This window comes from Sceloporus occidentalis, unplaced genomic scaffold (genome assembly GCF_023333645.1).
Source record: "Sceloporus occidentalis isolate IW3139 unplaced genomic scaffold, rSceOcc1.0.p SCAF_6, whole genome shotgun sequence".
NCBI lineage: Eukaryota > Metazoa > Chordata > Lepidosauria > Squamata > Phrynosomatidae > Sceloporus > Sceloporus occidentalis.
Window position 1 is genome coordinate 22,157,627 of NW_028316986.1, and position 21,548 is coordinate 22,179,174.

Consider the following 21,548-nt stretch of genomic DNA (forward strand, 5'->3'; position numbering starts at 1 on the left):
TCTGAGGTCTCCAGCATCCTCAAAAAAGAATTACTCCTAATGCTTCCAATAATTTCATCATGCTTCCCCAACTCTGGCCATTTAAGACCAAAACGAGACCTTTTTTCAATAGGAAGTGACATTGCCATGCCTCTCTTGCTCCAGGAGCATCTCGGGATGTGGCAATGTTGGCCCCCCAAGACCATGAAGACTATTTACATTCTCTGAGGTATATCCTTGGTGGTGCAACACCTTACCTTTGCCCTGTGTCACTTGGCCTGTAGGTACTGAAATGGCATTGAATGGTGTTGAGGCAAGATGAGCAGCATGAGCAAAATCCGTGAAGTTCTTTGGACTTGGAGCCAAGCTTTTGTTGCAGTGATTAGCCCACACAGTGAAGTCACCTGTCAGGCTCTCAGGTGGTTGACTTACTTCCTAAAAGTGACAAAATATAGAGGTTGCCTCCATCTTTCCATTCAAAGCAGAAAACTGAATTTCATCTATCAATCCTTACTGAAAAGTTATCTGGAGCCAGTGGCAATCTGACTGTGGGATTTTTGGTGCAGTAGTTTTAAAAAGCTAACCTAGCTCTGTTACAAGACATACTTCTTCCAAACGCAGGCCATAGATACATGAGTGCATAGCATAGTTTGGCAACTGGAAGCCACAACTCATTTCTTGTATCACATACATAGGGTAATGTGTAACAAAAATAACCTTGAAACAGCTGGGGGTGGGGACATAAGGAACAAAAAATAAAATGTGTAAGTGGCATTATATTTAAAAACCAAGAAAACATTAAAAGAACAATAGAATAAATTAGTCAGTATTGCCTAATCTAAAAGACAATTATAGAAAGAGCGAATCTCACAATTCTTGAGTTTTGTGACCAAAATCCTTGAGACAAGAAAGGGCTCTGCTACTAAAAAAGCCCCGTTCTCAAGTATCAAGTATGCAGGCTCTCTAGGTGGGAGATCGAGGGCCTCCATTGTGGATCATAAATTACAGGTGTCTTTGACTCAAATCCCAAATAGGCAAATAAACTATCTTAGGCGGGATACAGTCCGCCCAAAAAGGGCGGTCTCCCGCTGCCCTGGTTTGCTCCACAAGAGAGCTGCAGCAGACAAACCACGTGGCTCCATCAAGGAGAAAAAAAACTCACAAAAAGCGGGTTCTTCTTGTGACGCTTTTGTGATGCCACAATGGTGTCACAATGGTGCCAAGACGCGCAGATGCTATGCGTCCATCGCGTCAAAATGGCAGCACCCGTATGTACAGGGCACCGCCATTTTGACGCCCTCGTCACGTGCGAGGGGCAAGTCGCATCTGGAAGCGTCGCCCCCCACACGTAACGATGGCACCCCATAGGGCCTGTCTGTCCAGTGCCTTACTCAACTGACTATAGCATAATGAAAAAATGAAAAGGTGATTACCAGAAATGACAACACAAGTTCAGAAAGCCTGCTACATCCAATTGTCAGCTTTTTGGAGAACCTTCCGCTTTAAGTGGAGAGGTAGATTTTGGCTTTATGAACATATAAACACTTGTTTAGCTATTAGAGCTAAATTGCCTGCTTTCATTGCCAACTGAAATCTTTTCTGTTCCAACAGGCTTTTAGAAATTGACTGCTAGAGCTTTTAATACGGTGCTGTTTTGCTAATCTTAATGGATTTTAATGTTATAGTGATTTGGTTTTCATTTCTATAGACAATTAATTGCAATTTAATAATATCTTGTTTTTATTTATGACTTGGTAACTATTTTAAGTCTCCGTGTTAAAACTTTTGTAAGCTTCCATAAGTCTCATATTGGGGGGAAAGCAAAATGATAATGATGAAGATGATGATCATGCAGAAATTGCATGCAAAGGAAAGAATGGCAGTAAGGTTTTGACAAGCCAGGAGAGGATAGGCATGATCAGGCATATCAACTCCTCTTCTCTCTCCTCAACAAGAAAATTCTGGTTGGCTACTGCTGAAAACAGATGGACAGACTTCTGGGATTGATTTACTTTTTTATAAGAATCAGAGCTCTAAAAATATGTATTTAGATTACATATCCTCCAGCCAACCATGTTGTCTAAAAACTACATTTTCCAACTTCTGAAAGAACTCAGGTGTCTATCAAGCAAAGCTGAATGCAAAATATTGGCTGGAGAGGGTACGGTCAAAATTAAAATGGCTCAGAAGGTAGATCTATTGCATCCCCTTTCTCATGAATCTATACATACAAGCACTTGGTTTTTAAAAAGCCAAGTTTTAAATTACTGAGAGTCAAAAATTCTTGGACATTTGCTAAATATTGTTTCGAGATCAGCCACTAGATCCAAATCTTTTCTGACAACACTGCAGAAAAATCCCACTGAAACTCATTTTGGAGAGTAGAGGGAGTATACCCCCAATAAAACAATACATGTGAACATAAAGAGAGCCCTGCTAGAAATGACCAAAAGCCTATTACCAGAGTATTGTGTTCACAGTGGCCAATCATATGCCATTTGTGTTACCCAACAACTTAGACGCATTCCCTCTCATGTTTGAGGTAACATACTGCCATCATGATTGGTGGCCATTAAGAGGTTAATCCTGTAATAATTTTATAATTCACCCTTGAAGACATTCAAGTTGGCCAGCATCACTTTCCACTGAATTGAATTTCACAGTTTAATTCTGTTAGGGGCCTTTTTCAGAAGATTGAAAGTTGTTTGAAAAATTACACACTACACAGCATGGATGAGTAACTGGCCACACCTTTAGATGTTGTTGCCTACAACTCCCAACAGCTCTATCACCCTTGCCAATGGACATAAGGACCTGCAGACCAGCAACATCTGGGGGTCCAAATGGTGTCTTCCCATTCTATACAGACTTCAGAATAAAATCAACCACTAGATCCCAATGCTATACAATCATCCCTCCTGATTCACGGACTTGGAGCCCACAGTCTCACGCATTCGCAGACAGCAAATGGGGAGGGACAGAATTGTGTGTGTGTAGGAGTGCGCCACCATTGAAATCAATGGCAACTTGAATATCAGCATTTTTCCAGATTCACCGGGGGGGGGGAGGGGGGGTCCAGAACAGATCCCCTGAAAATTGGAAGGGATAACTGTATTAGTTGAAACTCATATGAAGGATACAGAACTGCCAGTGCCATATTGGGTTGTTGCCTTGAGTGGAAAAAGGTAGGATATAAATTACATAAATAAAATAAAGATACCTTTGATACATATCTTCATTACAAACGCCACATACTTACTGCTGGTTTGGCTGCACAGTCTGCTATGGGACGTTCACCCAAAACTTTGACTTCTGCCGACTTTGGGTGAGATTGTAGGACCCTAGAAAAGAGACAGCACTTGCATCTTTAGGCGAAGCAAATACACAGAGACCTAGTTCACAACTATTTTCAGGAAATCAGATTTGCATGTTTCAGTAACAGAATGCAAAAAAGAAAAAAGTTCCATTCACACGATCTAACCCTGTATTACACATTACTAGAAATGATCTGGCTTGTATGTTCCCTTTTCGCCTTCTCTTTTGAGTGTGCTTGGAGGGAAGTGCTTAACAGTTGTATGCCACAAGCACTATTTGGTTTACTGAAATTTGTGATGAGAGAATCAATCTCTGTTAACCGGCTGTAGTCTGTTAACCAGCCACAGAAGAGAATATGAAAGTTTGTTACTGGCATATAAACTCTGTCTTATTTAAACCAAGACTTATAATATGTGCCTACAATCATAAGTTCTTCCTGGCTCATTTCCCCAACTGCCCACCCTGAAAGAGATGGAAGAAAAGCAAACCAAAAACAAAAATAAAATAAAATAAAATAAAACAAACAAAAAAACAAAAAACAAACAAAAAACAAACAAACAAACAAAAACCAGACATGAGAAAGACTAGTCATTATTTGCATGGCAATCTGATATGCAATTTGTGGCTTTTTAATTAGATTTTAAAAATATTGATACCAAAAAAGAAAGAGAAAAAGAAAAGAAAAAAGAATGTGAAGAGAAAGTAAAAAGGGGAGAGGGAGAGATACATAGGCTATTAACATGGGGTAAGCATGTTGATCAATGAAAATTAACTATATATCCAAAAAATACATTCTGTTGGTGTTGACATCTAAAATATACATTTGTGTATGACTAAAGCAGTGAGATCTTCTCACCACTGAGCAATAAATGGTGAATGTTTAATCTTCCAACCTTGGGTATGAGTATTTAAACAACAGTAAAAGCACATAACATTCAAGTACAGTGGCAATCAGTTATATTCTATGTCTCAGAAATATAATTTAAATGTACCCCTGAATCTACAAATATCAAATATTTTTTCTAATTCAAAACTAATTAAGTTGCATTACCTCTAACCAGGAAGAGGCAACCACTGAGCACCCTTCCATCATAAGACACAAGGAAACATTATCTGTATTACATCATCAACACTGAGCTGAAGTGAACAATTTCTTCTTAGAAAGATGTACTGGTGTCCAATATACCTGAAAAAACATTTTTTTACTGAACCAAATGTATTTAACTCTAAGGTTTTGGATACTGAAGCTATTCTCCGTCGACTGATTTGCTCAGGACACTTCAACTCTTTATTCCACTCAATCTTTCTACACTTTTCATCTACTGAGAAAACTCCAAATCTCACTCCTCGGGCTCTTTGAGACAAAGCCTTAATATTAATCCCACACATCACACATACATTTGACTATTTCAACTCACTCTGCATTCTCATCTTCAAAAATTGTAAAAGCAGGTACAGGAACAGGTACAGTTGAAACAGTAGGTTTATTAAAACTGGAAGCCTCACATGGTCCTAAAAGGATAACAAAAAGAAGGGAAAGAGAATAAATAGATTTGGCTTTTTCAAATAAGAAGATAGAGGAGAAGACTGAAGACAAGTGATGTTGCCTCCAGATCTTGTTGAACTTATACTTTCCATCATTTCACCACTGAATATGCAGGCTACGGCTGATAGGAGCTGCAGTCCAACAAGATCTAGAGGATCAAAAGCTGCACACCCACTGATTTATTATATAACCTATGCATGCTAATGTCTGAGTCTCTGGTTATGAACTACATGGGTTTACTTCAATCTTCCCCTGCCACTAAATCCTCGCTTCATTCGCGGAAACCTCTGGTGTGCTTTGCAACTCAACTGGATGTTGCTGTGTTTTTATCTGCAGCTAATACACACACACTTAGGGCCAAAGAATTGGCATTATAGTTGGCCATCAACTTTCACAGGAGATACAGGACCCCACCGAAAGTGGGGGGGAAAGAGAAAATTTCTACCCCCCCCCCAACTGTATTTAACACATATAGGGTGACTGGGTGGCTCGGCCTGGCTGCACATATGTTCACTCACTTGCTGGGACAGGTGGGAAAGGGGATGAGATGGGGGGAGCAGGAGGAGGTGAAAGGGGACACTTGTCCCATCACCTCACCCACCTGCCCATCTGCACAAGTGAGCAAGAGAATGTGTACTCCCTCCCTCTTCACACTCCATCCTGTAACCTTTCCTTCCTCACAACAGTGAATGAGGCAATGTGTAAACAGCCAAGCCCAGCCCTCTCACCAGTTTGCTTTACTACCAGCAACATTTGTGTTATCAAAGTTCCTATTAAGTTTGTAGGGCAGCAGGGAAGGCAAGTCTCATGGGTCAGAACTTGGATCAGGATTCAGACTGAAGAGACTCATGAAGATCTCCCAGTTGAAGAGCAGCCTAAAGCCCAAAAAGGGGCAGGGACAGGACTTATCTGCCGCTGACCTGGCCAAGGATGCAACTGAGGAAGCAGCCTGCCCCCAAGTCCAGACTCGGCATATGGACCAGAATGCAGAACAAACGCTTAGTGAAGCCCCTTGCCAAGCAGCAGGGGAAGCACTCCTGGTTAGAGCCGGGTGGCTGAAGCCCATTTAAAAGCCAACTCTGGTTGATGCTAGTTGCTGGGAGCAAAGTGTATGCTTTCTAGCTGGGGTTCTTGCTGCATGACCTCTATGACACCAACCCCTGGACTACTTGACAAACTTGCTTGATTCTTCAATCCTGGTCTATCTAACGAACACTGCTTGCTTTCCCAAACTTGAATTGGCCTTGACTATGCTTTTGCCAAATGGACTCCCAAAGGCAGGGATGTTTACTGAGCCCTGTTAATACTGCTGTTGCCTGAGTTATCTCAGAACTCTGAGATAACTAATTCTTCTCTTGCTCAGTCTGCGAGTGTGTGCTAGCTGAGCCAGGACATAGCCAGCTTAACTTGCAAATATGGTGGACAACCATATTGTCTTTCTCCTGTGTACTCTGATGTAACCTCTGGGTTACTTTCTGTTAGAAAAAGGCTTCTTGAACATAAAGCAATCAAAAAACATGATGGAATTTTAATTTTTTAAGGACACACAATGGGCAAATACATTCAATTAAAGTTCCCCAAGGTCTCTCAGGGGTGCAACTGTGGCCTTCAACCATTACCCAGTTCTGGTTTAGATAATCTGAAACTTTCATCATCAATTTGAGAAAGGTTCTGGAATAAACTACTAAGTTGCTCATTATTTTAAAAAGGTATTGAATTATCTTCTTGTAATTTTTTACAAAATACAAAATAACTAAAACAAAATAATGGACCAAGAGAGATATCTAAAAGGTCTTCTCTAAGGACTGATCATGATGTGCACTGATTCTAATCAATGGAATGCTTGGTCATAAGATACTCATTCATCTTTCCAACTTTTGGCATTAGGAATGTAACAGCTTATTCATAGTTTAGAACTAGCAGTACTGGCTGGAGGGCCCTGGGAGACACAATTGAAAAAGATAAGTTTTCCAACTTCTAAATGCTGGTAATAAATTGACTGGAAAATGAAGGTTCATCAGCCTGCTATATCCAGTTGTTGTATTTACCTTTATTTCTACAGAACGCCTCAAACTCATCTTCCTCATCTTCCTCTGAATGCACAGTGGTATCTCTTAAGGAAGGTGCTTGGAACACATCCATAATGAAGCCTGGCAAAGCAAAACAAAATAAAATTAAATAGGGCCAGTAGAAAAGTAAATCCTAAACACATTGGAACAAGAATGTAGCCTGCTGAGAGGGTACAGCTCACCATGCCTGTTGCTTGATTTCAGTACCATGGCAGAGGTTGTTGTCCAAAACTTTACCTTCAAGAAGTTCCAGGTTCTATCTTGCTTATCAGCTTCTTTCCACCCACCCAAAAGCTCCCAATGGCTTACACTTAAAAATGAATGCAAAATTGAGCACTGTAACTTATGGTTTATTAAGTCCAAATGCCTATATGGAAACACAGATTATCTTTCTACTCTGAAAGCCACACTAGTTGGCAATATTTAACTAGAAGTAGCAGAAAAGAAGCTTCAATAATGATTCAATGCCAGGCCAACCAAGAAATATTGGAGGCAACTAGCCCTTTCTCTGATGGAGAAATTCTTATTTAATGTAATTACCAGACTTTTGAGCATATCCATGATGTAAGGCAGCAATCTTAAGTGCATGGCTGAATCACCTAATTTAGGGCATTCTTAAAACTCTCTAAATCAGAATGACAGGAAGTTTCCAGCTGCATTCTTTTGAAGTTTTTTTAAAATAAGGAACCATATAGTTACCCAGAGCCTCTTTTGTGTGCACAGTAGGAGATGGCTGCACTTTAGATGGAGTTGCTTGTGTAAAGCTTGATGTGTTTGGAGTTGGCTGATGATTCTCAAAGATACCAGAATTGTTTCTGGCACCTGAAGTTAAAAACATATAAAAGGCAGAATACTTTAAGTCGGCATCAAGTATATACTTTAATAAAGTCAGTCCTCCACATTTGCAGCTTTGACTTTTGCGGCATCGACTATTCACAAATTTGATTAACATGCTCTCTCTAGGAATCTCTAGATCTTCCAGCATGACTCTACAGTCAACTTCCACCAAAATTCATGCCAGAAGACCTAAAGATTTCTAAAGAGAACACTTCTCTAGACATCTGTAGGTCCTCCAGCATAACATCCTGCAGATGTTGACCACAGAATTACAGTGGAGGACCTAGAGAGTCCTAAAGGGGTATTCTCTCAGGGGGAAAAATATTTGTGATTTTTCAACTTTCACGGGGTCCTGCGCCCCTAACCCCAGTGAATATGGAGGGCCCACTGTACATGCTTTAAGTCTGGGGCATTTACTTCATACATGTGCTCTCTTACTGTGGCAGAAGCAGAACACCAATAAAAGTGAAGTATAGCAAGACTATCCTTTAGTTTTAGATCTCCATCACACTATTTTTCTTTTTCCACTACAATTCTCAAAGGGATGAGTTATTTAAGTTGTAATTTATAGGACCTGTTTTACTTCAAAACAATAACTAGCAAGATAAACACTACCTCTGAAATTATCTTATCAGACTTCTCCTACAACCTGTTTAAGTTAAAATGAGAGAATAAAATCCTATAGTTTCTCCAGCAAATGAACAGACACCAATGACAGAACAGATCTTCTTCCACCATACAGCTTTCTCTGCCAAAGATTCTGCTCTGAAGTTTTCGGAGCTGATTTGAGGTTTGACAGAAAGAAAGGAAGCATCCTAATTCATGAGCAAAAATCTATACAATATCAGATTGTTTCCCTTTTTATATTTTACAAGGACCAAAAAACCCCAGAAAAACAAAGAAAAAATCTACACAATAAAGAGAGAAGTATAAGTACCAAGACAATCTATACATAAAGACTTCAATGAAAGTCAACCAAATAAAGTAACAATCTATATGCTAAGAATTCAAGCACAAAATGAGCAGTTAAAGTCCTCAGTTCACTGGAATAACAGAAGATGGGCATTTCTCTTTTCAGTATTATTCATCTTTTAACTACATGCTTCTGTTCATACCCATCCTACAACTTACCAAAGGCTTGTGATGTAAGGGCAATATAAAATGCAGATAAACACCACATGATGAGGGGAGACCCTATCAGTCTTAATGTTGCCTTTTCAGCCCTGTGCCTGTCTCCATAATGTTCATATATAAAGCAAGAAACATACAAAGGAGCACTAGGTATTCACAGATGTAGGCCCTCCATACAAATTGGGCTTTTTTTCACAGTTGGGGGACATGATTGCTTGAGCACACATAGGATACTACTTTCACACATTTTGCCTAATGTGCAAACGTTGCAGGAGGGTCAGGAAAATCACATCATTACAATTCAATGTGGTTTTTAAACATATGAAAATGGTTCGTGTCTGGCTCACGTAAGCTTCACTGATAAGGAGCGATTTGGACTGAGGTCTTCCCATTCCTAGAGTAATACCTTAACTATCACAGAACATGGTTAACAGTATTATGCACTGGTGCTACATGATATGATGCTCTTATGGCTAATGGTGTCTCCTTTATCAAGGAGTCTGAAGTGTGCTGGATATCCAGGCCAGTAGCTGGAGGACAAAAATGGCCAAATTATACCAAATTAGCCATATTTATGAATAGACCAACTTCCTGCCATCTTACAGGACTCACATACTATTGCAAAAGTAGAAAAGCAGATCATTACCGCATCTCATATCCATGGAAGGCTGCAGCTTCTGATGAGAACTGTTCAAGTGCCTGCACAGAAAAACCAATGTGTAAATTTTTTCCAATGTCAGTACCTTTCTAAAGCAGCCTAATACCTCACCCGGGGGGGGGGGGGGGGGAGATACTAAAATATAATCAATACAAACCATTAATTTTTAGGGAGTACTCAATATAAATGCAGAAAAAGGGAGTGAGATGGTTGTGTTTCAAAGTTGACCAATGTCAATTACTTCTGTTGAAAAACAAATGGGGTGGCATTCTGTAGCAGCTGAGACCATATAATAATACTATTCAGTATTCATTAATGTAATCACTAGCTTAGGAACAATACAGGATCTTAAATGATGAAGTTTGGCTTAGCATTCTGTTCACAGCTATAAACTAATTTCCCAGTTCACATGAAAATAAGAAACAATAGTCCATTAAAGGCTTTCTGGGGGTTTTGCACAAAAGAGGAAAAGGAAAAGAGACTATGTAGATATGCAAAAGTCTCATGTATTTCAGCTTAAATTAGGGCACTTTGTAGCTTCTAAGATGCACCTGAGGTTCTGATCCCAAACACTCCTGGGTGATTCATTCCTGAGATGTGTGGGTGGAGTAAGATTTGCAAATAATAATAATAATAATAATAATAATAATAAATGTATATAAATGTTATTGACAAATAACAATACACAATACGCAACATTGGAATACAAATACAAAAAAAATTAAAGAAGAATACAACCATATAGAAATCTGGTTTTTACTTACTGTTCGCTGTGGTGAAAACTGTGGGAGATGAAAGCACGTTTCTGAGGTGGCTGGACAGAATCCTCACAGCTGATGTGAAGGCTATGCATACTGTTCTCACAAGCCTCCAAACCAAGCTTAACTTTGGCTGCAGCCCTTTCACCTTGTGAGGTTATGTGCTGGAGATTTTCATGAGGATGCAGAGCTAAATGATCTCCTGCCGATAGCTCATCAAAAACCGATAGTTGTTGGTGGTTTCTATTAGGCTGTAGAAAAGTATAACCTTCTGCTAAAATTTCACCAAAAACTGATTGGTGGTGGTGGTTTTCAGTAGGCTGCCGAATTGAAGCATCTTCTACTGTTACCCCATGAGAAACTGATTGCAATTGGTAATTTTTGCTAGGCTGAAGAGCTGTAGCACTGTTGACTGATGCCTTGCTGGTATCTTGTTGGTGACTTTCACTGTGTAGCAGAACAGCACTTCCTGCTGAACGTTGATCTTTCCCAAAATTCAAAACGTTTTGTGGATATTCTCCTGGGAAAGGTTCTGCTTGTTCTAGACAACACTGAACTGTGTCGATTTGTCTATGCAGGCCACCCTTATTAAGGAAAGAGAAAAGCATTTTGGCAAACAGGATCTTACACTGCATCCTGGTTTATAACTATGATTTTTAGCTGTTGATGAATTGTTATTTTATTTTTATTTTTATTAATATTTATTAAATATTTACAAACATAAAAGTACAACAAATCCTTCTTGTTCCGGACTTCATAATACTCTTTGTACATTTATTTCCCCTCCCCACCTTCTTTCAAACTTCTGCATCGTTACTGTTCTTAACAGCTACTTCTTTAATATTTCCCAAAACACTTAAGATTCCTTCCTTTACCTCGCTATTCTAGTAAAGCTAAGAATTTGCAGTATCTAATCTCTTTAATCTTATGTCTACAAAACCTATCATAACACTTACTATTAAACTTTATTCGGTATGTATCTTCTCTAGATTCTGTGCCTATTTCCCAATAACCAACTGAAATCATTATTTCCTTTTTCACTATTTACCGGTATTTTAACTATTATTTCCTTGCTTTATAGAATTCTAACAATGTTTTCCAGGTTCCTTCTTCTTCTCCTATCTCCTCTCTTAACTCCATCGTTATTTTTATCCATTTCTATCACTTCTAAAAACTTTTCTAACCATATTTCTATACGTGGAATGTCTTTATTTCTCCAAAATCTGGCCACTGTGATTCTTGCTGTAATTCTTGATGCCGTTAGCATATATAAAAGAGGTTTCAATTTTGACCTGGGTTCTTCCTTCTCTACCATGTTCAACAGACAAATTTCGGGTGTTAACGAGAATTCTATTTGCAATATCTTTTGTGTACACTTGTGTATTTCTCTCCAAAATTTATTTATTTCTGTACACATCCACCACATATGATAAAAGGTTCCGACATGTTTCTCACATCTCCAGCATTGACCTTTTTCTTTTTTAAATATTTTAGCCAATCTGTTCAGGGTCAAATACCATCTATACAGCATTTTGTAAAATTTTTCTTTCATATCTGAACATAAAGTAAAGTTTAAGTCAGGGGTAGGCAACCTGCGGCCCAGCGAGGCCTTGGGACCGGCCCCAGCCCGGTCCTGCTGCTGATTGCCGCCGGGGCCTTTGGCGTCTCGCACGAGGGGCATGGTGGGGCAATTGTCTATAGAAGCCTCATAAACATGCATTTATATTAACATTTTTTTAAAAATCAGCAAATTTTTTTCGCGTGTCCTCCATTTTTTATTTAAAAAGTGCCCTCCATTTGAAAATTTTGTCCTACATTTGTCCCAGTTTATTTATTTATTTAATTTTTTAAAAATTATTTAATTATTTATTTTTTGGCTTCGGCCCCCCAGTTGTCTGAGGGACAGCAACCCGGCCCCCGGCTCAAAATGGTTGCCTACCCCTGCTTTAAGTCTTTCCCCCATGCTCTTTCCCAGGCTTTTAAAGGTATATTATGCCCTAAATTTTGTGCCCATTGGATCATACAGTGTTTGATTTGTTCTTTTTCCAGTTCTATTTTCAACAGCAGATTGTAGTATTTTGAGATTTTTTCCCCTTTCCTATCCATTAGGATCAAATCCAGTTCCATCTTATTATTAGTTATGCCATATTGTTTAATATCCTTTTTATACCTATCATGTAATTGAAAATAAGAGAACCAATGTATATCGAACCCTTCTAACACTAATTCTTCCTTTGTTTTTATCCTTACATTCCCCTTGTCCACTTTCAAACTATCTTTGTATCTTATCCATTCTTTCCCTTCATTTTTCCCTTGCTTCATCAATGCCTCCTGTGGAGATATCCATTCTGGCATTTGCCTATATATTTTCTCCTTATAAATGTTCCAAACCTTCCAAAGTGCTCTCCTCAATATATGATCATTAAATTCTTTATTTAAATCCACCTTTCCAAACCACTGATAGGCATGCCAGCCATACCTCAAATTAAAACCTTCAAGATCTAACAGTTTTTCATCTCTCAAATCTATCCAATCTTCTATCCAGTTTAAACAGCAAGCATGATAATACAGTCTCAGATCTGGCATGCTCTCTGTTTTACATCCATCATTGTACTCCATTTTATTCTGGCTTTTCGTCCTGCCCAAATGAACCTCATTAGATCTTTTTTCCACTGATCAAATATTGTATTACTATATATGATTGGTAAATTTTGGAATAAAAACATAATTTTTGGCAATATACACATTTTTACTATTGAAATTTTTCCTAACAATGATAATTGTAACTTTGACCATTTAACCAGATTTTTCTTTATATCCTGCCATCCCGCTTTGTAATTATTATCAAATAATTCACTGTTTTTCTCCGTAATTTGAATTCCTAAATATTTTACTTTCTTTCGTATTTGGACCCCTAATATTTTTTTGCAGAAATTCTTGTTTTCTTGTTGTCACATTATATGCTTTTATAGCCTACTTTTATTTATTTATTTTTAAACCTGCACATTTCCCAAACTCTGTTATTATCTTAAATGCTTTTTCTGCTTTTTCTAGTGGATCCTCAACTATCATCATGATATTGTCTGTGTAGGCCCGAATCCGTATTTCTTTCCTCTTATACCTTGTTCCCTGTATGCGTTTGTTTTCCCTTATTTTGTTGCATAATACTTCTAAGCAAGTTACAGTGGAGCCTCCGCATACGCGGTCTTTTTATAGGCGGCTTTGAGCATAGGCGCTCAAAGCCGCCGGCGCGCGCGGGGCAGAAGGGGCGGCGCGTCCCATTCAATTGAATGGGCGCGCGCACCCGTTGCACCTCACGCGCCGCCGCGCACGAGCCCCATTGGAAACAATGGGGCTCGAGCATAGGTGGATTTTTTTATACGCGGAGGGATCCGGAACAAATCCCCCGCGTATAATAAGGTTCCACTGTATAAATAATAGGGGAGATGGGGGCACCCTTGTCTGGTGCCTTTTTTTTACATTCCTCTGTCCTCATTCCGTTAACTACAATTCTTGCCGTTTGCTCTGTACATATTTCTTTTATCCATTTTAACATATTGTCTCCTAATTCTAATTTCTCCAATAATTTTAACATAAATGCCCAATGCTAAATGCAGATTATAAAATTTTCACAAATGGCAGAAAGATTAAAAAAAATTTGAAAGACTGGTTTGAGGAGGATCAATGTGGTTTCCTACCAAGCAGACAAGCGAAACAAAACATGAATTATAATAGATTTGATAGAATATTACGATAAAAAAACAAGCAAAAAGGCCGCAATTATCTTCCTCAATGCGGAAAAGGCATAACTTAAATTGGGCATTTATGATGAATTGTTATTTTAGAGAACTAATAGGAATGTTGGTTAATTCAGCATTAGTGTTTTATTGATCGTATTTTGTACTATTGTATTATTTTTACTGATGTAATCCCGCCTCGATCCTTGGGAGAGGCGAGAAATATAAATAAACTTTATTATTATTATTATTATAAAAACACCTCTGGCCTTGTGGAATCACCTATTCTATTACACATTTCAGTATGTACCTATGCATGGGTTTAAAACTTCATAAAGGAGATTGAGTCTAAAATTAAAATAATTATCTGCATGATGTGCATGAAACCATTCACAGATATTTTAAAAGATTAGGCAGTCTGTGTTTAAAACTTTACATTCTACACTAAGTGTTTCACTGATTTAATCACTTTTTGATTTTGAAGGGTTTGAAATATCTTTCCATGCGTTTAAGAAATATTAACTTTAGATGACATGTTCAGAGTTTGGGTTTAGATGGGAGGGAGACTGCTGGTCCATGTGATGTTAAGGTAAATGGGAATTAAGTTAATATTAAGGTAAATGGAAATTGAAGGAAGCATGGAACCTTCCAGAGGGAGAGAAGGGCAGGCCAGCTCCATTGGGCCTTGCCTGAAAGAAGAGCCCTCCCTCCATCCACCATCATCCAGAGGGAGAGATAGCCAAGCCATCCAGCCTGGAGGGAATGAAAAGGCAGGCCCAACTCCATCAGACCTAGGCTGAAGAAGAAAAAGAGCCCTCCCTCCATGCCATCTGTCTTCATCCAGCCTAGTAGGGACTGAAAAAGCAGGGCCAGCTATATCTTAAGAAGCAGAGCCCTCCCTCCAGTCCATCTGCCTTGGTCCAGGCCTCAGAGGGAGAGAAGAAATGCTGGACCTGATCCCATTCCCTTCTCCTTTTGTGTCGTGTCTTTTTAGATTGTAAGCCTGAGGGCAGGGAACTGTCTAATTAAAAAGATTGTATGTACAACAGTGTGTAAATTTACAGTGCAATATAAATAAAGCTAAATAATAATAATAATAATGGAATAATATTGGAGATCATGGTTGACATTTGGATGATTGGAAGCAGAGAATGGCAGGATACAGACCGTTTGTTGCGCAAGGGAGCAGCAGCGGACAAACCGCGCGGCTCCCTCACACAACAAAAAGCCGCAAAAAGCAGCTTCTTTCTGCAGCACGATTATGATGTCGCAAGGCACCAATGGTGCACTTGCGGCATCATGAAGGTGCTGAGATGTGCGGACGCTAGGCGTCCATCACATCAAACTAGCAGCGCCCATGTTTATAGGGCACCGCAATTTGTATGCCCTCATTACGTGCGAGGAGCAAGGAGCATCAGGAAGCGCCAATGTCATGAGAGAATTAGCTGATCCATTCATTCCAGTTTTTATTTTACTGTGAATTTGTTTCTGATGCTCCTCAAGCAAACATTTCCGAGGGTGGGACTTCCATGGGGCAGGACTTCTACCTTCCAGGGGCAGGGCATCTGCCTTCTGAGGGTAGGACTTCCAGGGGAAAACACAGCTTCAGGTTAGCAATAGCAACCTCCCCAACAAAACCTGCCAAGAAAACACCATGATAGTTTCACCCTACGGTTGCTATAAGTTAGAAACAACTTGAAGGAACTATACACAGAAGTCACACTCTCTCAGCCTCAGAGGATGGCAATGGAAATCCCCCTCTGATGAAGCTTGCCCCATGATAGTTTCACCTTAGGGTTGCCAGGAACCAATGCTCGGAAGGGTGGGAAGGTGCTCTGGGCCCATAAGTTGGAAATGACTTGGAGGCACACAACAGCAATAACAACAACAGCAATAACAAGCATAATGAAACACAGAAGGTACAGCACAAAAACAAAGGCAGTCAATAGCTTGAGCGTACACCTCTGGAGACCATGAAACTCACTGGGAGACCTTGGGCAAGTCACACTCTCCCAGCCTCAGAGGAAATCAAAGGCAAACTCAGAGTTGCCCTAAGTCAGGAAAGACTCAAATGAACACAAACACAGAGACAAACCACACTCTCTCAGCCTCAGAGGGTGGCCATGGCAAAAAGAAAAGACACCTTGTCAACAAAACCCTGAGAGAGGGAGGCAATAACTCAAAAACAACCACAATCCTGATCAAAATGGAAGACTCCTTCCAGGGCAGAAAGAGGTGGGAAGGCCCCCTAACGTCGCACCTCTCCACACAAAGCGTGCGACTCTGGAGACCAGGGTTTGAATCCCAGCTCAGCCATGGAAACCCACTGGGTCAGACTTTCTCAGCCTCAGCAATGGCAAAAATCCCCTCTGAATAAAACTTGAAGGCACATCAACAATATGTAATATAGATGTAAATAAACCCCATGAACTGAATTTATATTTCTGTTTTTAGCTTTTATGTTGGCATGTCCTCCATTTTTTCTTGAACTTATTGAACGTCACCCATTTTGACTATGGCTAAGAAGCATGGATTTATATTTATGGGCATGCTTTTTAGTGTTTATTTTGTAATGTTCTCCATTTTGAGCATGGCTAAGAAGCATGATTCCACATTTCTAGGAGTGTTTTTAGCTTTTATTTGGTCAGCTCCTCCATTTTCCTTGAATATCCTCAATTTTTTAGCCTGACTAAGAAGCATAAATTTATAGGGGTGTTTTTTAGTGTTTATTTGACCAGGCCCTACATTTTCCTTGAATGTCCTCCACAGAACACCCTGTGCATACTGATATCCCAGACTAACAGGGATGGTTCTCTGGATTCATTCCCACTGCCGAAATGTAGTCTCTGCTGGGCTATGAAACCCGCTGGCAAGGAACCTTCGGCAGGACACACACTCTCAGCCTCAGAGAAGGAGAAATGGCACAATACGAGAGCCATTGCTTGCTGTTGAACAGCTTTTAAATTTGGAAGGCACACAGCACTTGGGTTGCCATAATTCTCCACTAAAAACCAGGACAAAATGTAGGACAAAATTTAGACCAAAATATAGGACAACTGTAGGATAAAATTTAGCCCAAAATGTAGGATATTTAAGGTCCTCCATTTTTTAAAATGTCCTACATTTTGGGCTAAATTTTATCCTACAGTTGTCCTATATTTTGGTCTAAATTTTGTCCTACATTTTGTCTAGTTTTTAGTAGAGAATTATGGCAACCCTACACAGCACACACACATCTACACTTGGTCAGGACCCACACTCTCAGCCTCATTTGAAGAAATGTGCCAAGAAAGTATGGGGATGGGGGAAGAGAAGGGAAAGAGAGGGAGGGAGGAAAAAGGTAAACCTTATTGAAAGAAATTTCCAAGACACACTCCCAAGTCTAGGAGGAGGAGGAGAACAAAGTGGCATCCCCCAGGGACCTATGCCTTGTGGAGGGTGGGGCTTCCAAAAGGAATGGGCAGGGCTTGGTAGGAGACCCAGTCTGCAACAAGGAGTTGCCCGCTGGGCCATGCCTCCCCACCCTTCCTTGTCTGATCTAATTGTTCTTGGGCAAATTCCTCTGGTACAAGCAGCAGGGCCAGGCCGGGTGCGCACGCACACACGCACTCATGTCCAGTCCCTCGCTCCTTCCACTGGTGGTTGCTGTGCCCTTGTGGAGCGGGCACCGTGACAGCAGTGGCACACGTGCCATAGGTTTGCCAACACGGTTCTAAATTATGTCCCCAGCATCTCCGACACTTCTGCTAACTACAGTATATACTCATGTATAAGTCTAGAAATGTTAGTCAAAAAATTGACCCCCAAAATCCTGAGTCGAGATATCCAATATAAGTACTATACTTTAACTCTTATTTAAAGAAACCATAACCTGGTGAAAAGCAAGAGCATAATCTGTCCTGGAAGCATTGACTCCACTCTATCCTCTCATCCATCCAGCCTTTAGGATGAGCACAAACAGTTGTGCCTGCTGGAATTTTGTAAGTTGCTTGCATTGTTTTTCTTGCTTCATCCTTTATATCAGGGGTAGACAACTTATGGCCCGCGGCCGGATGCGGCCCAGCAAGGCCTTGGGACCAGCCCCAGCCCGGTCATGCCGCCGGAGCCATTGGACTCTCACATGAGGGCATGGGGCCTTTGGCCTATGAGGAGGAGGCGGGCAAGGGGGGCAAGCGGTGGGCAAGGGGGGCAATTGTCTATAGAAGCCTCAGAAACATGCATTTATATTAACATTTTTTAAAAAAATCAGCAAATTTTTTGCATGTCCTCCATTTGAAAATTTTGTTCTACATTTGTCCCGGTTTATTTATTTATTTAAAAATTATTTATTTATTTTTTGGCTTCGGTCCCCCAGTTGTCTGAGAAGTTTATCGCATGGGGCATAAACCGTTCCCCAGCGCGTTCTAATGGGGACGAGCGTGGGCGCGCATGGAGCGCGATGGGCACCGCATGGGGCCCAAAACGCGACTTTATCGCACGGGGGAACGCCGCCGCTGCGCGTTCCCATTGCGTCCCAATTCTGTTCCAGAGGGCGCCATTTCTGGGGACTGTTTCAAAGCGTCCCCAGAAATGGCGCCCTCTGGAACAGAATTGGGACGCAATGGGAACGCGCAGCGGCGGTGTTCCCCCGTGCGATAAAGTTGCGTTTTGGGCCCCATCCGGTGCCCATCGCGCTCCATGCGCACCCACGCTCGTCCCCGTTAGAACGCGCTGGGGAACGGTTTATGCCCCATGCGATAAACTTCCGAGAGACAGCAACCCGGCCCCCGGCTCAAAAAGGTTGCCTACCCCTGCTTTATATCCTTTGTCATGTCTCTAAGTTTTACCCTAGACTTATACAAAGGTCATATCAAAATCCATAATTTTGGCCCTAAAATCTAGCCTCAACTTATGCATGAGATCAACTTATAGTTGATTATATACAGTAGAAGAGACAAGACCAGATCAGTCACCCAAATCTGTATAAGGTAGCATCATATGTTAATGCCTGCATGTTGCCATTAAAAGATCATATGGGCTTTGTTAAAGGGACTCTCTTGCTTGGACATAATGAGAGCTGACAGAAAGAAAAGGCAATCTTCCAAGATGCACATTGACAAAATTTGTAACATTATATAAACTACTGAAAGTGTTCCCGACCTGACACCCTTCAAATGCCTCAGACTATAACCCTAATAATCCTCAGTGGGGAAGGTGGGATTTGGAGTCTAGTACACCTGGAGACACCAGACTGGGGAAGGCCAAAAAATCTGAAAGTATCTGAATATCACAACCTGATATATAGCAACACATACGTACCACTGTGGTGCTTAGAAAAGGTTGGTGAGTAGGTGGCACTGCCATTGTTTTCTGGGATGAAGATGATGTCTGGGAGAGCTGCTCCAATTTCTGCTGTAACTCTTGAAGCTCAAGGAGGTCATTTTCTTTCTTTTTCATGAACTCTTTGTCTTCATCCTCTGAATGCATCAAAAGGAAATAATGTATATAAGACTTTTTTTTATTTCTATGAGTCTTTTGAGGTCTCTTTCTTTTCTTCCTTCATTAGAGAAGAGGCTGGCATGCCTAGCCCCAGAAGCAGATGGAGGGCCCTCCCTCTATTCCAACTGCCAGCTTCCTGTCCTTGGCAGGAGAAAAGAACCAGCAATATCTACTGGATTTGGATTTGTTAAGCATCCAGAAGAATGTTTAGTCAACAAAATGAGCAAAAATAATGCAAATGGTTCACAAGCATTTTATTTTCCATGTTGCTTTTGTTAAGGTTGGGAGGAGGGCAGAGCTTCTATAAATATATTGTAGGCCTCAACATGAATGTGAATTCCATTTCCCTAAGCTCAGCAAGATGGTGTGGAAATCTGCAGTTCTTTCTCCGCCTGAAAAATATAGAGCCGTTCTTCCTTCAATTTAAGTCAGCGTCTGCCGTAAGCCTGAGGGCAGGGAAAGGTCTAATTAACAATTTGTAAGCCTCTCTGATAGCCTTGGCTGAAGAGCGGGGTATAAATAAATAAATATTATTCTTATTTTCAAAGACTCAATAATCCCAGAAGAGTTTGAAACAATGATAGTCAAAATACCTGTTAGTTAGCTTGGGGTCAATACAGCCAAGATGGAAAGGGTTTAATGAAACATATCACATGGTAACACATCCTCATCTAAAACTTGTTGTTAGTCCTAAATAGAATGGATCATTTGAATCATGGGGATTTGCCCAATTGTTGACTCAAAATTCAACAACTGATTTAATAAGTTTCTACAGCAATTTGTGTCCAGAAACACAAGCTAGAACAGTATTCATCATGGCTAGCAGCAACCTATAGCCTCATCCCCTCCTGCCCCCTTCTAAGGCTTTTTAGGCTGGTGGCCATCACAATATCTTTTTGGCAATAGATTCTACCATTTACCAATGAGCTGTGAAGTGCCTCCTTTTATCTGTCCATTCAGTGGATGGCCCATTTTTATATGACATGGGGAGAAAAAAATCCCTAATCATCTTCTCCATATTAATCATAATTTTACATCTCTCACTTGAGTCTCCCCAACTTGCCTTTTTCTACAAGCTAGCCCAGAATACTGCCTTTTTTTCCCTAAGCTAGACACTTTTTCTGTTATCCTAGCATAGTTAATCCATAGTTGTCCTTTACTGCACCTTTTCCAGCTCCACAATATCCTTTTTCAGATGGACTGGCCAAAATTGTCCCTACTGTGGTCAAACATAGGCTTGTGAAAAGACAGTATGACGACACAGGTACTTTTATTGTCAGTTCCTTTTCTGAATGCTCCCAAACTTGGAACGTATCTCATTCACAGCTGTCATTGGCACTGCCATTTCATGAACTGATCAAAAATTTTAGTTTGGCGTTACCTTTGAAAGCAGAGTACAAATGACAGCAGACTGGATCCAAACTAAATTAATTATGCTTAGATCCGCTGAAATCATTGGGAAAAGTTAGCCATGTTCTCTGCTCCGTGATTTCAACTAACTGCCTGGATTCAACCTTGTGGTGTTTCCTAGACACTGTATGTATTTTTCAAGATCTGGAACAGGGCTAACGAGACATCTCAGTTTAATTACCCCATTCCTTGTGCCTTTTGAGACGTTCTGCCCTTTTTAAATATGCTTTGGCTCTCAATTCTTCAAAGCTCAGCTCAGAGCCTTCACACTGCAAAAGGTGCTTGGCGTACATTGGTTTCTGTTCAAGCATGGTACCGTATGATGGTGTTGGTACAACTTCTGATTTGGAAATTGTGGTTATATATATAGGTTGTTCCCTGCAAAGGAAAAACATGGCAGTTTATTTCAAACCCTTGGCAGGAGCATTCCATGCTCACTAACACAGAAAATTACAGCCAAAATAATAATATGTAAATCCAGGAATAAATAACATTCCAGCAAATAAGATACAAATGTTAATACTAATCAACTAGACTTAACTGAGACTGTCGTACTTTGGACACATCATGAAAAGACATGACTTACTAAAAAAGACAATAATACTTGGTAAGATAGAAGGGAGTAGGAAA

The 21,548-nt window shown here is 40.3% G+C and overlaps 1 protein-coding gene across 3 annotated transcripts in view; it reads right to left on the minus strand.

The window, feature by feature from the left end:
- The window catches only part of LOC149310490 (mitotic checkpoint serine/threonine-protein kinase BUB1-like), a 45,814-nt gene that overhangs the window by 11,108 nt on the left and 13,158 nt on the right, over nucleotides 1-21,548 (minus strand). For all 3 annotated transcript variants that reach the window (XM_089529056.1, XM_089529055.1, XM_089529057.1), the window contains 9 exons: nucleotides 21,100-21,296; nucleotides 19,329-19,486; nucleotides 10,300-10,877; nucleotides 9,524-9,576; nucleotides 7,609-7,731; nucleotides 6,889-6,990; nucleotides 4,713-4,806; nucleotides 3,239-3,320; nucleotides 237-414 (listed from right to left, as the gene is read on the minus strand). In XM_089529056.1, the coding sequence (XP_089385182.1) occupies nucleotides 237-414; nucleotides 3,239-3,320; nucleotides 4,713-4,806; nucleotides 6,889-6,990; nucleotides 7,609-7,731; nucleotides 9,524-9,576; nucleotides 10,300-10,877; nucleotides 19,329-19,486; nucleotides 21,100-21,296 (1,565 nt within the window). The remainder of the gene's footprint in view (nucleotides 1-236; nucleotides 415-3,238; nucleotides 3,321-4,712; nucleotides 4,807-6,888; nucleotides 6,991-7,608; nucleotides 7,732-9,523; nucleotides 9,577-10,299; nucleotides 10,878-19,328; nucleotides 19,487-21,099; nucleotides 21,297-21,548) is intronic.